Source organism: Pleuronectes platessa, chromosome 14, assembly GCF_947347685.1.
Source record: "Pleuronectes platessa chromosome 14, fPlePla1.1, whole genome shotgun sequence".
Lineage (NCBI taxonomy): Eukaryota > Metazoa > Chordata > Actinopteri > Pleuronectiformes > Pleuronectidae > Pleuronectes > Pleuronectes platessa.
The window spans coordinates 7,217,043-7,237,096 of NC_070639.1; the positions used below are offsets into that span (position 1 = coordinate 7,217,043).

The 20,054-nt window shown below is 42.2% G+C and overlaps 1 protein-coding gene across 1 annotated transcript in view; it reads left to right on the forward strand.

Annotated features, from left to right (window-relative positions):
- The window catches only part of nalcn (sodium leak channel, non-selective), a 66,693-nt gene that overhangs the window by 38,157 nt on the left and 8,482 nt on the right, over positions 1-20,054 (forward strand). Inside the window, exons 18-31 of the mRNA XM_053440657.1 lie at positions 12,679-12,815; positions 13,803-13,944; positions 14,139-14,212; positions 15,460-15,561; positions 15,710-15,779; positions 16,037-16,128; positions 16,256-16,378; positions 16,662-16,718; positions 17,262-17,382; positions 17,466-17,597; positions 17,869-18,036; positions 19,150-19,254; positions 19,727-19,833; positions 19,930-20,050. Of these exons, the coding sequence (XP_053296632.1) occupies positions 12,679-12,815; positions 13,803-13,944; positions 14,139-14,212; positions 15,460-15,561; positions 15,710-15,779; positions 16,037-16,128; positions 16,256-16,378; positions 16,662-16,718; positions 17,262-17,382; positions 17,466-17,597; positions 17,869-18,036; positions 19,150-19,254; positions 19,727-19,833; positions 19,930-20,050 (1,551 nt within the window). The remainder of the gene's footprint in view (positions 1-12,678; positions 12,816-13,802; positions 13,945-14,138; positions 14,213-15,459; positions 15,562-15,709; positions 15,780-16,036; positions 16,129-16,255; positions 16,379-16,661; positions 16,719-17,261; positions 17,383-17,465; positions 17,598-17,868; positions 18,037-19,149; positions 19,255-19,726; positions 19,834-19,929; positions 20,051-20,054) is intronic.

The following is a 20,054-nucleotide window of genomic DNA, read 5'->3' on the forward strand; positions in this document are numbered from 1 at the left end:
CTGGTCAGTTTCTGTTTCTATTTATACCCATGTAATACTGTTTAAAAAAGATTAACTGATCTGTGAGCTCACCGACATGAACAGGTTGGCGGCACACATGCCCACGTTACCGCTTCACGCCGCGTGCGCTCGTCGCTGGGAGGTCTCAGCTCCACTGGACAGGTTATTTCCCACCTACAGCTGAGTGATTAGGTGCATTGACTGTAAAATTGCCTATTTTACAAATGCCTCAATCAGGGTTACAGGGCCTGACTATAAATAGAGCATAGATGGTGATCACCCTCTCACCGGAGAATGCTTCTCTAAATGTGGCAAAAGCCCAATCACATGTCTAACCTTTCAATGAGAGGTACACACGTGGGCTGCGAGAGATGAGAAACCAATTACCATGTCTGTGATGAATCATCTCTGCCTGCTGTTTGATAAATGTCTTCATTGAGTTGGCAATGTTTGTTGTTAATAGGACTAGTGTCCTCTGCAAAAAGAAGACCATGCGCAGAAAATAGTTTTTACATGTTGATACTCGGCTCATAAACGGTTGTTTCTGTGAGTGTGTGCATGGAATCAATCACAATTTAGAGTGAGAGCTTGACAAGCAGCAGCGATGTGTGTTCTTGTTCCCTGCAGGGACAGTTTTAATTCTTTTTGCTTCACAGTTGGCCGAGCACACAGACAGTTGCTGCGTTCATGCTATTTGGAAAATAATGGAACAACAAATTGAATCTGGGTAAACTCTTCAAAGAGTAAATTCATGCAAATTATATAATATTTGTTTTGGTTTAATTTGACGTTAAATAAGGGATTTGGTTGTGTGGGTTTTCAGTTGAAACTGAGAGGACGTTGAATCTAAGCTGACAGTACAGGGGGCGTGTATGCAGGTACATTGTTAGCGGTGTAAATAAAGGCTTTTATTCCCGAAACTGAAAAAAAGTACAATTGATTTGAATGAGTTCCATGAAAGTTAAATTAGCAGCTTCAGAAACTGCTGTTTTTGAGGTGATGGTTAATTTTCCAAACCTTTAATTTCCTTTCATGCTCCACATGTCAGCTCCCGTTAGACGCCATTGTATTTTGCTGTCATCCATGAAAGACTTCAGGCTGACAGTACGTGCATGGTTGCAGTTGTGCATGTGGGGTCTTAGTGTGTCTTCAGTGTGTACGTGTCACATTAATATGAAAATTCAAAAGTGCAGTCAAGCTTTGAGCGATAAGACCCACCTGCACAGCACAATCATGCCTGATGAGGGAGAGATGTCATTCAAATCATTTCTCTTTGTAGAGTATGAGGGAAGGTGAATGCCGAGGTCATGTGTTATGTCTGGTTAATCATATTGTTGTCATACAATAGTGTCTGATGCAACTTTTAATGAATTCTGTGTAGTTTTACTAATGTATTGACATACTGCATTCATTTAAAGGAGACATAGTATGTTTTTTTTTGTTTTTCTTTTCTCTATTGTCTCCAAATCAGATGTTATTGTGTATTTTTTTTGTGTATGCAAAAGTTCTACAAACTTAGGTACGCTCTTCTTACTGAAATACTTTGTCAGTCTGGGCGATACTTCCGGCTTTAGCGATGTCACCGCCCCACATATGCATGATCAATACCTAGTGGTTTGTCTGGGCAGAAGCTTTCCTCAAGGGGTGTTTGACCAATCACAACAGAGTGGACCAGCTAGCCAATCAGAGCAGACTGGGCTTTACCAGCTGGAGGGCCTTAAAGAGACAGGAACTAAAACCAATTGTTTCAGACGGAGGCTGAAAAGAGCTGCTGCAGCAATGCACAGTATAAGGAAAGTGAAGTGTTCTAATAATCATTAATATGATCAACCTGAATATGTCTCCTTTGAGACATCTTCATGAACTCTGTATACAGTTGCTGATCTCTTGATCTTTACCTACTGGGAGCACTGGCATTTCAGCTTCCTCTCCTGAACCATTCAATCTGTATAATACATAGGCAATGTAGATCAGTCAGCCAACAGTTTGATCCATCTTGGGAATTAATTTGACTTTCAAGTAACAAAGGTCAGCAGCCTCCTATTTAAAACAGTCCTGCAAGTCATTATGAGCAAAGAAATACACACCTTAGAGGCCAGCTAGTCGGTTTGGCTGCTGGAACATGGAGAGACATCTTAAGAGAGAACAACGGATGCTGTTAACAACAGTGACTGCGACAGACTGGAACATAAACATAAAACTTCCCTGTAAAACTTAAACAGCTTTTACCTTGAGTTTCTGCTTAATGAAGTTTGTGGCAATACATCTCAAACTCCCACACATTCACTTTAATCTGCTCCATTATTGCCTATATTGTGCTCAGCGGAGCATTAATGAAGCAGATCAGAATGGATGGCGGGTTACCAGGCAACACATTTTGGTCGTCATCATGTCGTCAGCAGCGCAGGTTTCATTCCCACTTGTCTTTCCATGCTACTTTTCCTTGATTGCTAGACCACTGTCCGCCCATGTTGCTGATTTGATGATGATATCATCAGGAAGGCATGTAGCTCAAAACGTCCATCATTGTTTGTGTACTGACGGCACACCAGGCCTTTCAGGGGAATGACCAGCATGTGTCAACCTCGACAGACCATTTGTCTCAATTTGCTTTTTGCAAATTCTTCAGGCTTGAAATCTCAGATTAGGCACAGGGCCTTGTGGGTAATCACACTGCATCAAGCAGATCAGCGTTAACGTGCTCTGCTGTAAGTTCTGGAGGCTTTAATGTTGTGTGACATGTATTGGTTCTGAATCTTTGCATTGGGATCACCGCCTGAGAAGGAATGGAGAAATTACAGTTAGTTCCTTTTAGCACAACAACAACAGTACAACACAAACCCACTCACACACATCTGCACACAAACTCACGTCACCACACACACGCAAGGAGTGAGAATAGTGATAACCATTGAAGTGAGAGCAAGCAGGGCTGCAGCTGATGGTTTATTCCTCCACACTGATGAGGAAAGAAGTGTCAGGCATGTGTTAATCACACACACACACACACACACACAGTGTATGCTCTACTCATCAATGTTAATTTGGATAATGCATTTATTGCGTGAAATTAGGTTTCCGGGAAATCTTTAATGAAATCATGCCTGGGACAAGAGAAAGTTAGACACCAGTGGAGAACAGAAGTGAGGGGAAGATGTTGGAGCCCCCACACCCCAACACACACACACACATACACACACATACACATTTATTATTATTATTATTATAGATCATACACATACACAAACATGTAGATCTGTAGAATACTATTTTAATACTGAAGAAGGTGACATTTTTACTTGTTTCTGTTGATCTTTTGTTGATAATTACAAATCAACAGACATCTGAAATGTCAAGTGCTAAGAACACGCGCCTTTCTTTTTTTTTGAATCAGTGGCAAGCGGCATCAGTGAGCCGGCGGGTATGTAATGTGATCTGAAATACGACTTTATCTATTGGACGTTGTTGCGGCTTGTTATTGTTGTGCCTTCATCGATGGTCTCACAGGTCGGTGGGCTCTGTGATTGGGAAGACTGATGGCCCATCTCCATTTAACAAATCATCCCTGCCTGCAGAGCACTGTATGTAGGAGGGGGAGGTGCAGGAAGAAGGGGAAAATCTGTGCCGCTAGATATCAACCAAATAGAAAAAGGTGTTTACCCCTAAGGGCAGGAATGATGATGATAATGTGCGTGTATGAGTTGTCAGCGGTGGTAAATCTGTGTGTGTTTCGGTGCACACACTCATTTTTGCATCTCTGTGTTTGTGTGAAAGTCGAAATGTGTGCAATCTAACAGCTCCTCGGGCCAGGTAGATGAGTCATGAGGAAAACATGTGGGAAATTGTTGAATAGGAGCAAGTAGAAAGCTAGAGAGCCAGAAAAGCTCCATTTCCTTCATTTGCAGTCTTTTTACCAAACATAGACAAATCTGAATCTGAATCAGAATTCTTTTTATTGCCATGTGTATTTGCACATACAGGAAATTGCCTTGGTGTGGTTGGTGCACTGTACAAACAACAATATACAAACAACAATTTAAAAACAACAATATAAAAACAACAACAATATTGAACAACAATATATACAGTAAGAGAGTTTCGTGCGGTTCTAAGGTGCATAGATTGGTGATAATGCCAATAATATAGAGATATAAATTATGTGCGAGGGGGGGGGGGGGGGTTCAGCAGAGTCAGTGTGATTCAGAGTCAGTGTGATGCAGGGGGCTTGTTTGTGAGCCCCACTGCAAATCACGGCATATGCAGTCTTTTTAAGAGTCTTCACATATTGTGGATACACATTGTGGTTTAAAGTAGTACTTATTATTTTTCACTGGCTTATTCAGTTTTTGCCCAATCGATCGTCTGATGGCGAACTAGCCTCTGGGGCACCGGGCAACATTTTGCGGCCTCCGGTGTAAACAGGCTGTTTTGTGTTGGCTGCACACTTTGTAAAGTCCTACGACTCCACACGAGTCCAACGTTTCTCCACACAAAACACAAATAGCAAAAGTTTTTGTATGTGTTTGAGTTCCAAACAACTTTTTGGGTTAATCTCTTAACAGCTGTCAGGATAAGAATGCCACGGAAATGGAAACCAGAAAGCTTTGTTCATATAGATTAGTTTGCCCCGACCTGCCCTTTCACCTTCAGTGTGCACAACGATCAAGACACATGCAAAGCAATCTGGGTTATGGCGGATTATTTTAATGAAATCCAATATGAGGAAGGAGCGGAGGAGGCAGGAGGAGAGAGGGAGTCTAAGAGAGAGTGTATAGGCTGCAATGACAGTGCAGGGGCAGGCAGGGGCAGACCAACTGAGCCAGTGGAGAAGAACAAGTAGAATACACTCATCAAGGATGATTGTGGCTTTCACCCTCGTTTTAAGTTTTACTTAAAATGCAAATATGGATAGTTTTGACAAATCAAGGACCACTTCTACCTCAGAGTGTCTCTCACAGTCCTTTTTATGAAGACCTTGATAAAACAAATCAACTTTCAAATTTAGCAAATGCTCACACATACATTTCAGTATGATGTCAGTTCATGCTATATCATTATCGGAATCAAGTATGGTTTGAGTTATTTGCACGACGAAAAACATCACTAATCAAATCAGATACATTTTCACACTCATTTACATACTTCTATTACTTCTCAGCCATATATGCAAGCAGATCCATTCATGAGGGTGTGCCCAGTAGCCTCTTGCCTCTTTGAGCTGGGCCCACTATGGCCTTCAGATAGCATTTACCTTTTCTTACACTTGAGGATAATTGCTGGGGTAAATATTAGATTTCCAGATTATCTGACTGTGTGAGTTTATGGATGTTTTAAAGAAAAAGCAGACTGTTTATTATTATTATTATTTGTTCGAAAAAAGTTTGTGTATTTGTGTCCCTCTCTATGTACTGTGGAAGTCTGTATATGGGCATTACTTGTGGTCTGATGAGGATGATGGATTACTACTTTGTCATATCCCAAATATATGAACAGATATTTGTGAGGCTCACCACCATGTGTACATCCTCCAAGAAACACTGTGGGGAGTTCTGCAGGCCGAGTGTGGCACAGAGGTAATCAGATTGCTGCCCCCATGCGCGTCGGGCTCGTCAAAGTCGGCGTGGAGAGAAGCATGGCAGCGACAGTGTTTGATCGTCCACCGAGTAGCGTCTGTCTTCCTGTTCCAAATTTGTCAGCTGAACGGAGCTCGATGTGGCGTAGATCAAATGGGAGAAAGGGGGGGGGGAGGCGGGCGAGGGAGGTGGAGTGAGTGACGGAGGTGGAAGGAGAGATAAACATTGGGAGCGAAGGAACAGGAAGGAGAGCAAGATTAAAGGTTGTTTGCTCGGGGTGTAAATGAGGTTTAGGACGAGTGGTCACTGGTCCACAGCTGTGACGGGAACATACATTGTCACCGTGGCAACAGAGACACGATAAGGGCTCTTCTCTCCAAATAACATCTGATACGTCTCATTACTTGGATGTGCGTATGTGCACTACGTGGTGGTGCGTGTGCTCGTGGGCATGCTGTCGACTGTTTGGTCTGTGCTTTGGTCATTTTTACTTCAAAATGCCATCGACATCGAACATAGATTTTGTTAAGGAGGAATTAGTTTTATCAAATGCGTTATGGAGTGATTGTGTCGTGGCTCTCCACCAAGGATTTCATTATTTATAAATTAAACTAAAAGCCTTTCCTCCACTTGAGTGATTTATGGATGAAAGGACTTTTGAGGATTTAGTGAAGGAGAAGAAAGGCGAGGAAGACGGAGGGAGGAGGGAATAAAAGAGCGCACCCCTTTGAGGATCCCAATACAATGTGTTCTTATCTTTTGAATGTCACCTTCAGTTTTCTATTGGAAGGCACTCAAGGCACTGTGCCCCTGCCATGTTCTAAGACTAGCATGAACACGCATGCACTACAATTACATAAATGTTTTTTGAAGATGTAGTACTGCCTTTAAATCTTTGTGCCTTTTTTATTATCATTACTTTTATTTGTCTAATCCAATATTTCCTCTCAGGTTGTTTCCTTAATGTTTATGTTAAAAAAAAAACTAAGAATGCAAATGAAAACTAATAAATTCTTAACTAAGGAATGTTTAATAGCCCATAAAAGCAATTTGGAATTTTTGCTCAAAGGAATTTCCCAGTTTGTTTCTAACAAAACAGCCCAAACAACACGGAGCCTTAGATTAGAGATTCATGTATGTATTTGGCAGTATTTTTGATAGGATAGAAAGTAATTATTTTTCTAATTATTTAGAATATAGTTTATGGTAAAAAATCTAGCTTCAATCTTATCAAATTTTCATTGATTACTACACCACAATCTTTTAAATATTGTTTATATATTAATATGAGGTATTTTTTACTCTCTAATATTGGTATTTTAGCGAATGATAGATATTGGTCATTATCTAGTATTTAGCATTTCAGCCTTTATTGATAGAGCGAAGTAAAGACAGGAAATATTGAGAAGAGGATTAGAATTACATGAAAGCAAGATTTCCCACCAGGGCTGTTGCATTTGTATGAGTCTTAACCACTAATCTGCCAGTTATGGCCTCACCAACACCACCGTGAAAGAAAGACACTGAGGCCAGTGGCTCACAGCTGGATGCTTTGTAGGTTTGGATATTAAGATAATGGTACTTGCAGTTGTTTTGGTTGTTGGCGGTAGCTATCAGAGGTTTATGGGCTGTGTGGATTTACAGCAGCTCCACTGCATGGCTCATTACCCAGCTAATGAGAGGAGAGGGTGACCCTGCTAACTCGCTCTCAGTTCCTCCACCCCTGGGTATTACAGCTGGACTGGCCCAAGGCCAGGGGAACCCAACCAGGACTTAATAGAAAGTGAAATGAAAATAGGTTAGCATGTATGACCCAGACCACACAGTTATATTTTCACATGCAGCATTCCTTCAGAATTTCGATCAACACAGATCATTGATGTGATTGTTGAAAGAGACACGTTGCATACACAATCTTTCTGATCCAGTGCAGATTAATAAGGACCATACTGAATGTTCAGATATGCACAAAGTAAAGTTGTGTTGCACCATGCTCACAGATACACACATTTGCTCACGTGCACGACGGTTGCTGGTCAATGGCAGCCTGTGATATCTGAATGGTAAAATGGAGATGAGTGTACTTACATCCTCGCAGGCACTCAAGTGTGTGGGCAGCAGTGTTGTAGGCAGCTGCTCATCAGTTCCCCATTGTTCTGTTGCTTACTCTGTGTTTGCCTGCCTCTGAGGCACTTTCCCTGCACCAATCAGAGAGTTTGGAGGGAGTGCACTGTGGGAAAACCAGTATCCTCATGCCTTTCAGAGCCTCCGACCAGTCCCTGTGATTTTTATGAGGTCTTAGGCTAAATTTCTCAAAGGAGCAGAATGCTGACCAAAGACTTTATCTGCGGTTTTCTGTACTTTCATGTCAGTGATTTTCAAGGTGTTTACTTGTAGTCGGGGGATCAGTTGTTAAATGGATCTTCACATTTTAAAGCAATCCAGTGTTATTTATTTCATATCTTAAATGAACAGAAATCAGTTTGATGGTACACTTACTTAAAATGGAGAGAGTGACCTTTCTGTCATTGCCACATTCCTGTCCAGAGCATGAAATAAAGCTGATCGCTATCAAGGGATTTACTTCTTTGCCCCTACAAAAGAAGAACCTTTTAACTTATTTTAGAAACTTTTGACCCCAGCGGATTTTCACCCCATTGTCTGAACTGTATCTCTGACCAAATGTGGTCTAATGCTAATGGTCAGCATTAGTTCTTCTTCCTCCCTTGAAGCCTTGGTCAGGAAAGCTGCGGAAATCCCAGCCGGAAAGCTCCCCAGCTCAGCCGAGCCTGAAATTGACTTGAATGGAGGGGGAAGCAGTCGCAGGTCACCTGAATGGGTCTCAAGGCAAAACACATTAGTCTCAGCTCCACTGTTACACTGCACTATAAACTAAATCTCATCTGCGCCAAGCGAAGTAGTGATTTGGATTTATCAACCACTGACTGAGACACAAAGGGAAACAGAGAAAGTTTGTCCTGAGCACACACCTACAGACACACAGGTGCAAAGCACTTACTGCACACGATTGTCACACCTACACACTTTACTGGTTAAAACACCTGCATCTTTACTTTTTTCCATATTATGTTGTTACTGGAAATTACAGAGTGTAATAGCAAAATAGAAGTCTAGAATAAATAAATGAAAACAAAAAAAGAATCATGAAATCTTCTTCCCTAATTTAATCAAATATGACAATTGTTGCTGCAAGGGAAATAAAACATTGAAATCCACATTCTGTATTAGAAGATTGACGACATGACAGCCCCCCATGTTAATGGAGGGGACATGGACCAAACCAACAATTTTATGCTATTAAAAAATGGGGTGAAACATCATGATTGACAGCTGAGACTTATTAACGATTGGTCGAGTGCTAGTGTTTAGGGGCCTTGATACCGCGGCTCCACTCTATGATCTTTTCCTCACAGACTCCAAATGACTGCCAATGTGCAAGATGGTGGCACTCTGTCTGAAGCCTGTGCTGCTCCTACATCATTCTTTGCCAATTTCTTAGTCTTGTCTAGTATTTAAGGTCAGAAACATCTGTGAAACCCAAACATTGGGCTGAAAGACACTAAAATGCTCCGATTGTAGTGATGAACCCACGGGAAGCCTTCATTTTATTTTACTTGCAAAAAAGACTGATGGCCATGTGTTTTACAGTTAATGGTGATCTATGGCGGTGTACGGACTTAACAGGTGAACCTTTTAAGGAACAGCCTTACAATGAGGCAGTAATTAGGAACCTTTTTTGTTTTATCTGTTTCATATTTCTTGACCTCCTGGACTTTAATTGGCATGAACAAACCAGTCTCAGTGAATCCACCCTGGGTTGCACTCTGATCCGTTTTCCCAGGATGCATTGAAGGCAGTGTTCGAATTACGTGGGAGCCAGAGGGAGCCGAGCTCCCAGAGAGTGAGGACTAGCTCCCATGAAAGCAACGAAGTCAAAAATCTGAGGGGGTCTCTCATATCTGAAGGTGTCTGCCATACCTAAAGTGTATAGATGCTAATTAAATAACTGTTGACAAAGTTTCAGTAATAAGTTAAAAAGGTAAAATAGGTAGAGTGTAGTCAATCTAACATGCTAGTTAGGTGAAATGGTCAGCAGTTGGTGGTAATGACCTTCACACAAGAATAGTGACTCCCTATTGGTTGAGAGGCGGGATCTAAACAAACACACGGTAGAGCACAGAGAGAAAAAGAGGTGAGAAAGGAGACCGAGTGAGTTGAAGTAACAGTGAAGTAAAAGAGGGAAATGAATAAGGATACTACAGCAGTATTAAGAAGGTGACGCCACTTTAAGTTTTGTACCTAAGAGTTTTTTGTTTTCATTCAGCTCGCGAAAGGGCACAGTATTTTATGTTCCGTTTTGGCGATATCTAGCTGGCTCAGTATTGTGCACGTATACAGTGCTAGCTGATTTAGCGGAGGTGTACCGCCGTCATCTAGCAAGATAACGTGCTTCTCAAATAGCACCCGAGCAACCCGGACGCTCGTGGTTCCTTTAAGGCAGCCTAGTTGGAGCTACGCCACTGGATAGCGCCGCTAGCTACCGGGAACGCTAGCGGTTCCATTCAGCCACGTGGGATGACCAGTTGGCCAGGAACGATTGCCGGTTAGCTACGTGACTGTAATTTCATGTGAACACAAAGTTTATGTTATACTAGTGATAGTTTTGTGACAGTTACTATTCTGTGTGGCCTATTATTAGCTCCCATATTGATAATTCAGTTTTAAAATTGAAGTGCTGTTTTATGCAGTTAATTGATAAGGGAGATTGCTTTTGTCAATATTGGCCTAGTGCCCATATCCATTGAGTTCGTTATACAGGGACTAAATATAGTTTAAATAGCCTAAACATAACTACATCTTATTTCCGGTAGCGAATCATTATTATTTCAGCTACATGACTGCTCTGGTTAAATAAATTATTTGTAAATAGTTGACTATGTGTTATGGACTCCTCATTTCCATGAGTAGACATTATTCAGGTGGTTTAAAGTGAACTCGGGTAAAAGCCGAGTCTTAACAGGGAATTGACTACAGGGCTACATATATATGGACTATTACAATCAATAATATATTGAAATTGATTTAAATAAATCAATTTCTGTACAAAAATGTGTCTGTCTGTCCATTGTTTAGCCTTGGTAGGCTATGTACGTGGTGCGCCAACTTTTTTATGAGATAGAGACCCCCTTAGAGACAAAAAGATAATTCGAACCCTGATTGAAGGCAAAGTTAGTGCAATTCTTTGCTCATTCCGAGCCGTAGCAGTGAGTCCCCAGACGCAGCATTTGAATAAATAAACAGATGAATCGAAGTCCATGAGTAAGTGTGGCTCACTCGCACTAAACTAGACTGTTTATGAGAACGGATTTTGATAACAATTCTTTTTGAATGTGTGAGTCTGTTCCTGTTGCTGCGACGGTCTTCTTCTTCCTCCTTTTGGGAAAATAGACGAGAGCGAGTTCAGTCAGGGACGGAGGCAATGAGCAGAATCTGAAGCCGGAGCAGTTTTCGTACAAATAGATGAGGAAAGATGTTCACTCTGATGGTGAAGAGCAAACTCAGTGAGAGGTGGAGATGAACACAGGGAGCAACAAAGGACTAGACAGCAGGGGAAGTTTCGCTGTAATGGGATACTGCTGCAGATAAGGGTGTAGAGCTAAACTGTACATCTCGCTGAGTTCGCCCGATTGATTAGGACCTTTGGGAACCATAGGGTCCATATTAATTCTGCACTGTGTGTGTGTAGGTGCTTGGTCGTGAATTTCCATGTAGTGTGTTTTTTCCTCAGCATCCAAATGTACAGGTACTATTTGAGATGACCGCAGCACTTTACATAAGTTTCACCCAGAGGACTGCAGCACAAGAAAGAGGCTCACATTTCTGCTCAACACATCCTTTCTTTTCCATGCGGCTGCACGTACAGTGTAAAAAGTTAATCTCACTTTCCTGTCTCTAATCATCCCTCAAGTTTTGTGTCATTATTATTTTCCCCGTGCATGTACTTCTGCCGACCTCCCTCTTTCGCTTCCTTCACTCTCTGTTTCTGTTTCTGCCTCTGTCTATCCTATCTTTCTATCCTGGGAGTCAGAATATAGATATTATTCCATCTTCACAGCACGTCACTCACCACTCACCCACTCGGGGCGAAAAGAAACTCCCACACTTTAGTCTGCTAGAAAAAAAGAAAAGGATGGACAGGTTTCGGCTCCCTCCTTTGTCAGGTCTCTCCTTCCCCCGGCTGTTATCCCTCCAAAAACGAGAGGCTGTGCCCGTCAGGCGGTCACTCAGAAACACCAAAACGCATGAGCACAAAGGAGGGACGTTCTCATCGGCCAAACACTATGACTGACGGAGACGCTTCTACCAAGCCCAGTCAATATGCTTCACAGAAGTTGTCTGCTCAGAATGATAAGCTGCCATTCACCGTGGCACCAGAGGCAGCACACTTCCAGGCATAATCTGCAATGCATCAGAGGTTATCTCCAGGCGCCAAGACAGGGACTACCTGCAAGGGAATTTCAATCAGCTCCCGCCTTATGTAATTAAATGGAAATAATTGGTTTCTTTCCTTTGTCATCTTTTTATTTCGCAGGCCTAGGCCACAGTGCTTAGGCCAGCACACATGTACCTTATTCTCACTGTCCCCACCTTTTCTTTTGTCCATGAACCACTCCAAAGTAATGTCTTTTTTTTTTTTCTTTTGTTGCGTTCTCCATTCTTTTCTGAAAGTAAGTGGGAACTCATCTTAAATGTGCTTTCTGTGCTATATGTGGTGTGTGTCTGTGTGTGTGTGTTTGGTCAGTAAGAGTGTTGCTGCCATCATCAGGCAGAACAGTAAAGCTGCACTCATTGAGGTAAATCATCTGAATTTCCCAGTTTCCTCCGACATTACCATGGCTTAGTCTCCAAGGGTAACTTCATGCAGCTCACACTCACAATCCCAAATCTCCCCCCCAACCCTCAACTCAAATGAACTGTGTCCTTCTTTCCCTGTGCGTTGTATTTATTACTCCTCTTCATTCCCATCCAAGTTTACCACTTTCCCGCTCGGTGCCTGAACCGTCTCTCTCCTTCTCTCCGTCAGCTCAAGCAAAGCGAAGCCAATGCTGACACCAAAGAGAAGCTCCCTCTCCGCCTCCGGATCTTTGAGAAGTTCCCCAACAGACCTCAGATGGTGAAGATCTCCAAGCTCCCCTCTGACTTCACGGTGCCCAGAATCAGGTACTGGGGGGGATTTATAAATCTTGAATCTGTTTTTCTGTTTTGATTCATTTGGTTTATCCTGCAAATGCAAATTCTATGAAAACAGACTGAGCATGAAAAAAAGCAAGTGTTCAATAAGTCATGCAGCCCAAAATTTCTAATGCCAGTATTTTTACAGCAGAAGATGAAGGGCGTCATTAGAATTCGTAGAAACATCCACTGTGTCTGAACAGACCTACACGTGCTCAAACCCCATCACCAGAAAATCACGTTTTCCCCCTCGTCCGTTTGTTTGTTGGTTGGTTTGTGTGTTTGATTTTAAGCAAGATTACACAAAAACAGCTGAACAGATTCCCACGGAAGTCAGTGGAAGGATGAAATATATGTCAGGGAAGAAGCCATTGAATTTTGGTTCAGATCAGTGGGGGGGGGGGGGGTTCTTTACTTTCTTTATTAGTGAGATTTGACATTTCCACCAATTTCCCAGCAAATCATTTGTGGATCTTGATGAAAAGAAATTTGTCACGATTAGGGAACTGATATGAGTGTATGAAATTAGGCGAAGCTTGGTACTGAGAAATGTGACATTTTCTCTATGACACAAGTTTGTTCTAAAATCGAAAACAAATGCCAGATTTGATCCTAGAAGCTGGTAAGGGATGATATCCTGCTTGGCGGTCTTTTGGATCTCATGCAGTGTTTAACAGAGAGCAGTTTTTAACCAGGAGAGCTTAACTGAGTCCAGCAAAGACCTCATAATCAATTTTATCATTTAGTTGCTGATTAGTGCACAGCTGGCTTCTTCACTCTCCCAGAAATCCCCCTCCTCTGCACATCTGCTGAGCTGCGGCAGCAACTTCTTCCAGAGATGCACTTTTCAGCTGAGATGGTTTTAAGATACACTGCACCCTCATGATTATTCTTGAATCTTTAAACGTGTGGATTTCCTCACTTGGGATCCTCGCATTCAAATACGTCTGTGTGTGTTGTCTGTGTGCACTCCAGGGAGAGTTTTATGAAGCAGTTCATTGATCGACAGCAGCAGGACACCAGCTGTTTGTTCCGGCGTCTTCCCTCCGCTTCCTCCTCCTCCTGCGACCACTCCAAACGCTCCGCCATCGAAGACAACAAGTACATCGACCAAAAGGTAATCGCACACGCGTCCTTCGACTCACTCTCTCTCTTCTACACTCACAAACACAAAGGGGATATGAAGATAATAACCTTCTCTCACATTGTTGATAAACCACATCAAGAATTAATGCGAACGCAGCAGAAACTTGTACTTAACCAGCTCCCAGCTAATGTGCTCTTTCCATGTGCTCTCTCTGTCTCCTTTAGCTCCGCAGGTCAATATTTAGTATCCGAGCTCGTAACCTCCTGGAAAAAGAAACCACCATCAATAAGATCCTGCGGTAAGACACATCTTCACCCCCCCCCCCCCCCCCCCCCCCCAGGATAGAAAGAGATTAGGTGCTGCTGATTTGCTGGTCAAAAGACATGTAGATTAATATGTCAGTTACCAACATATCGGCTGAGATATATATTATAAAGAGAAAATTTGCAATGATTCTTAAGATTCCTAAATGTAATTGAGGCTTGATACTATACAGTTATACCATGAAAAAGCACTAAGCTTTTATCAAGAAAGTCATACTGCAAACCATCTACAAATGTGATATCTACTGGAGGCCGACCAATATGGGGCCCGAAAAGCCCTGGGCCTGATAAAAGCACTAAACATTTTCAGATACCAGAATATTGTCCTGTATATGTATAAACTTACGATAAACAAAAGCGATTGAGTGTTAAACCACAAACCCTGTTTATGAATAGCTATAAATAAATAGAAAACGCAAATAAGGAAACTACAAATGCTATTATTGACAAATTGTTTTCCGAATAACTGAGAAATTGATCGTGCTCTACTCTCAACAATTCAGCTGTAATTTAATTTCACAAAGATTTTCTGTTCCACGATGAAATGTATTTGTTATAATGCTGATGTTACAACATTCTCCTAAATGTATGAAAAACTGAAACCTGTCCACTTTTAACCCACACGTGCTGATGTCGTGACCTGCAACTTTAATCTCCACCTTTGTCTATTGGGTGTTTGCGTTCTTTTATTAATCTGGAGATCATAAGGTTTTGGATCTGCACCTTCCTCGGAGACCACAGCTAGATTCGTTTAATATGCATCATCCGCAGTCATGAAATCGACTCAGTCTTTGTGTGGGTGAAACCAATAATGTTTGTGCATATGAGATGTAGCTCTGCAGTAACAGCGCTCTGCTATTGTTAATCGTTCCCTCTTTTTCACACAGACTCACACGAAGACACACACACACACACACACAGACTCACACAGACCCACTTCAGACTCATTTACTTTCGCAATGAAGTAAATGGATAATTTGCTGTTCGGCACGGCAAAGCTGGCACTCAGTGGAGATTAGCTCTCCGGCACCATGTCCAAACCGGCTCTCGCCCCTGATCACATCCACCTTATTCTGTCAGCCAGAGAGACAGACAGCCTATCAGTAGGCGTAACACGATCTGTCTGCTACGCCGTCGTCCACACAAACACACAACTTAACATTTTTTAAAGTCGTCGTTATGGATCATGATCAGTAATGTGTTGGTCTTGGTTTTTTTCCAGGGCTTGTACCAGACAGCGTATGCTAAGTGGATCTTTCGAGGGGCAGCCGGCCAAAGAACGCTCCATCCTCAGTGTCCAGCATCACATTCGGCAAGAGCGCAGGTCTGTCAGCACACAGGCGCACACACACACACACACACACACACACATACACTCGTATACAGAAATGCAAGCGAGTGAAATACACCTGTGCTGCACCTGTGTGGTACCTCCAGGCACTTTTATCCCCAAATCTTCTATTTATCTGCAGATCACTGAGGCATGGTTCTACAAGTCAGAGGATCAGCCGCGGGAAATCGCTGGAGACTCTCACCCAGGACGTGAGCATGAATACACACACGCGCACACACACACACACACACACACACACACACACACACACACACACACACACATTGACATTGCAGTGCACATATTGAGTATTGAGTCCTTGGATGTTCATGAAAACACTCAAATGTGATTAAACTTGTGTATTTCAAACATGTATATCGCAACATTTCTCAAAATATGTAAGGACAATTCAAAACACCGGAGGAAATATTGCAAAGCAAGTGTTATTGTCTCTTCTCTTGCACAGCACTCCAGCACGGTGCGATACCGGAATGCCCAGAGAGAGGACAGTGAGATCAAGATGATCCAAGAAAAGAAAGAACAAGCAGAGATGAAGAGGTATTAATTCACAACAGTCACACAATAGAAAGAAAGAGACACGTTTGTTACCGTCCAGTTTGTTGTCACTTTTAGCGCTTTGCTGTATTAACTGGTGTTGTCCCGTGTCTGTGCGTGTTGTGCTCAGGAAAGTCCAGGAGGAGGAACTGAGAGAGAACCATCCGTACTTTGATAAGCCTCTCTTCATTGTGGGTCGAGAACATCGCTTCCGGAACTTTTGCAGGATGATTGTTCGAGCTCGCTTCAATGCGTAAGATCAGCCTTAACTTAACACTCACTGTGTGGTCTTATTGTGTTGTTCTTAGGGTTCAGTAGGCGAATGTTTTCATCAGCTTTAACTTGACAATTTAACACTTCATGTTTACCCATCTATGATTAGTTTATATCAAGCAGTTCATTTATATTTTATATAAAAGTTTGTCTCACAAGCCAAACTCACGTATCATATTTTCTGCAGCTCCAGAAAGTGTGTGCTGTGTGTTGTTCTGTCAAAAGGCTGACAGTTGATTCTATTTGTATGAATTCATATCCAGATCCAAAACTGACCCCATCACAGGAGCAGTGAAGAACACCAAATACCACCAGCTGTAGTAAGTGTGATGAATTATTGATTCCTCCTCTCTCTACTGATCTGTTTGCTCTACAGCCGTGGAATACTTATTCATTCGGTATCTTATTACCTGCCTGCTGTGCCTCCTTAAAACTGTGGTGAGGAAGGAGAAATACTCCGATGAAGAGCTTCTGAAATAGATTCCTCATCTTTATGCAACCGGCTCGTCTGGATTCAGCCCAGCACAGATTCTGGTTATTAAAGTGAGAGGCAGTGCTTTGTATCAGATACTGTCGGCAACGGGGGAGTTCGACTGACATCCCGTCGTAGAAATGATTGGGCTGCTCACACACACACACCTACACACACACACACACACACACACACACACAAAGGTGTATTCATTCCCACTTTATGATATCTGTCCTCACGTATCCTCTCCGTCTCTTTATCTTTCCTCATCTTCTTCTCCGAAATAAGAGCTTTTCTTAGTTTGCAAACCAAGTATCCTCCTAGAGTAGCCTAATTTATGTCTTTGTAACTCTGTGTGTGTGCGTGTGTGTGTCCGTGTGTGTCCTTCCAGTGATCTCCTGGGCCTGGTCACCTATTTGGACTGGGTGATGATCGTAGTCACCATCTGCTCCTGCATCTCCATGATGTTTGAGTCCCCCTTCACCAGGGTCATGCACGTGCCCACGTTGCAGGTATTAAATGGAACCTCTGCGTGAACTGGGCGAGCGGATGACATCATTGTGTGGATGTTTAAGGACCGTTATGTCTGTTTCAGATCGGGGAGTATGTGTTTGTGATATTCATGAGCATCGAGCTCAACCTGAAGATCATGGCCGACGGCCTGTTCTTCACCCCCACAGCCGTCATCAGAGACTTCGGAGGAGTCATGGACATTTTCATCTACCTGGTGAGAAATACCATCCAGTCTCAAGTCTGGTTCATTTAATTACAAAGTGATTTGATCAGAAGGGGATGAATCTTACTGGAAAACCCCTTCAAGGATTTGTCTTATTGTAACAGTCTCCAGTGATTGGATGGCTTCATTCAGTTTAATGGCTTCACTGTCATCAATGCAACTTTTTTTGGGATTTAATTCAGGGGTAAAAGAGGTTCTTGTCTTTTTTGGATTTCGCTTCCATTAAACTGCTCATGCCTGCTCTGCTGTGGGGTCACTGCAGGTGAATTTGATCTTTCTGTGCTGGCTCCCTCCGGACGTCCCCCCCGAGTCTGGCGCTCAGCTGCTGATGATGCTGCGCTGCCTGCGTCCGCTCAGGATCTTCAAGCTCGTCCCCCAGATGAGGAAAGTGGTGCGCGAGGTTCTCAAGGGATTCAAGGAGATATTTCTGGTCAGTGGCCTTGTACAACTTCAATCTGTGTTCATGAATCCTTCAGATTTTTTTAATATCAGATATTAAGGTCGTTCTTACTTTATATTTATTCAGGCCCGGGAGCAAATGTGCATACTGTATATATGTTGTTCACTCTTTTCACCTTTGAGCTCACCTTTGACAATTTAATTAGAAAAAAACACTCTTTAGGGATACAGAGAAATCTAAGTAACAATAAGACAAAGCATTATTCATATCTTCTTTAAAAGGCTGGTACTTTCTTTTATTTATGCTTTTCACTTTGCTGCTGAATGAGATCTGAACGCAACACTGAGGAATAAATAGGAGAGAAAATACTTTGAAACACAAAGAAATGTTAGAAGTTTTGTGATTTATAGCAAAGACTGACAAACTTGAAAACGCACAGCACAGATTTGTACACAAATCTATCTTATTCACCTTTGTTGAATTGTGCTTTTATTATTACTTTTATGTGGAGCCAGGTTATCGATCTTGGAGAAGCAGAATCTTGAGGGCGGGGGTGTTTATATCTTTAGAGGTCTCAGGGCAGCACAGTGTAAACACACAGTGCATACTTTGAGGAAGCTGTTGATATGATTCTCGATTCAATAATACTTTTAACTCTTAATTCTGCTCAACCTTATGTTGTGAAGTATCACATCATATCTCAAAGAATGATGTGAGACAGTATCGGCATTTCAAGCATCATGAAATAATAATGATAATATAAAGTAGCTGAAAACGGTAAAGAAGTTGAAGAGAAGCTTTATGATGCACAGGATTAAAGATCTGGTGTGAAGTCTGCAGATTCGATCATATTGTTTTATTAATCAACGCATACTACTTTATTACTGTCACGTTTACTGTCACATCTGGAGTTTTTGTTTCATTATTTTAGGCATTATTCACCTTAATAAGTTCCATGCAATTGCAGACAAAATGTAGTTTGCTCTTGTTGATAGAATCACTTAATTGCCAGTGTAGTGACATCAGAAACAGACGTGGTCCTCTGGCTGAGTGGTGATTCCCGGGTCGACCCCATAACCCGCTCTGTCAGGCTTGGATCATGTTGAACTGTCTGCCTTTAACTCTGGATGGATTCCCCTGCAGGTTTCCATTCTGCTCCTCACACTGATGCTGGTGTTCGCGAGCTTCGGAGTTCAGCTGTTCGCCGGGAAGCTCGCAAAGTGCAACGACCCACACATCCTTAAACGGGTAAAGCAAGAAAACATAATCTCCTCACTAAACCGCCTCCTCCCACACCACGCTCCCCCGCAGAGACCGCCAGCTGAATAAGCAGAAGGGGTTTCCTCAGTCAAATCAATAATCCAGTGCTTCCCTTTATCCTGCTTCCTTACAGTCATTTGAAGGCTTTCAGATTGAGCTATAGAAGTTTTGAAGGTGTTTTATTATATAATGCTCAAGCTAATCTTTAAATAAGATTTCCAGTTTATTATAATTAAAGTTAAATTAAATTTTGTCTGTCGTTCCTAATTTTTTTTTATAAAACTGGGTTCCCAAAGTTAATGGCTTTGATTTAGTATTTGATTAGATTTCATTAGATTTCTGTTATTCTGCATTACTCCTCTGGACACATCGTCTTCCAAGTGATGTTTAATGCTACAGCATAAGGAGTAACATGTTTCTTTATTCTGCTTAGTGATGTGAACTGTGTGTTTGGTTCCAGGAGGATTGTTACGGCATCTTCAGAATAAATGTCAGCGTTTCCAAAAACCTAAACCTGAAACTGAGGCCCGGGGAGAAGAAACCAGGTTTCTGGGTTCCGAGAGTCTGGTATGAGAGCGTGTTGTTGATGATGACTTCTTGATTTCAGATTTTCTTTTATTCAGCCGATGACCGACGTATATCTGCTCTGTTTCCTTTCCCCAGGGCCAACCCTCGTAATTTTAACTTTGACAATGTTGGAAACGCCATGTTGGCTCTGTTTGAAGTGCTGTCCCTCAAAGGCTGGGTGGAGGTCCGAGACGTTATTATTCACCGCGTTGGACCGGTAC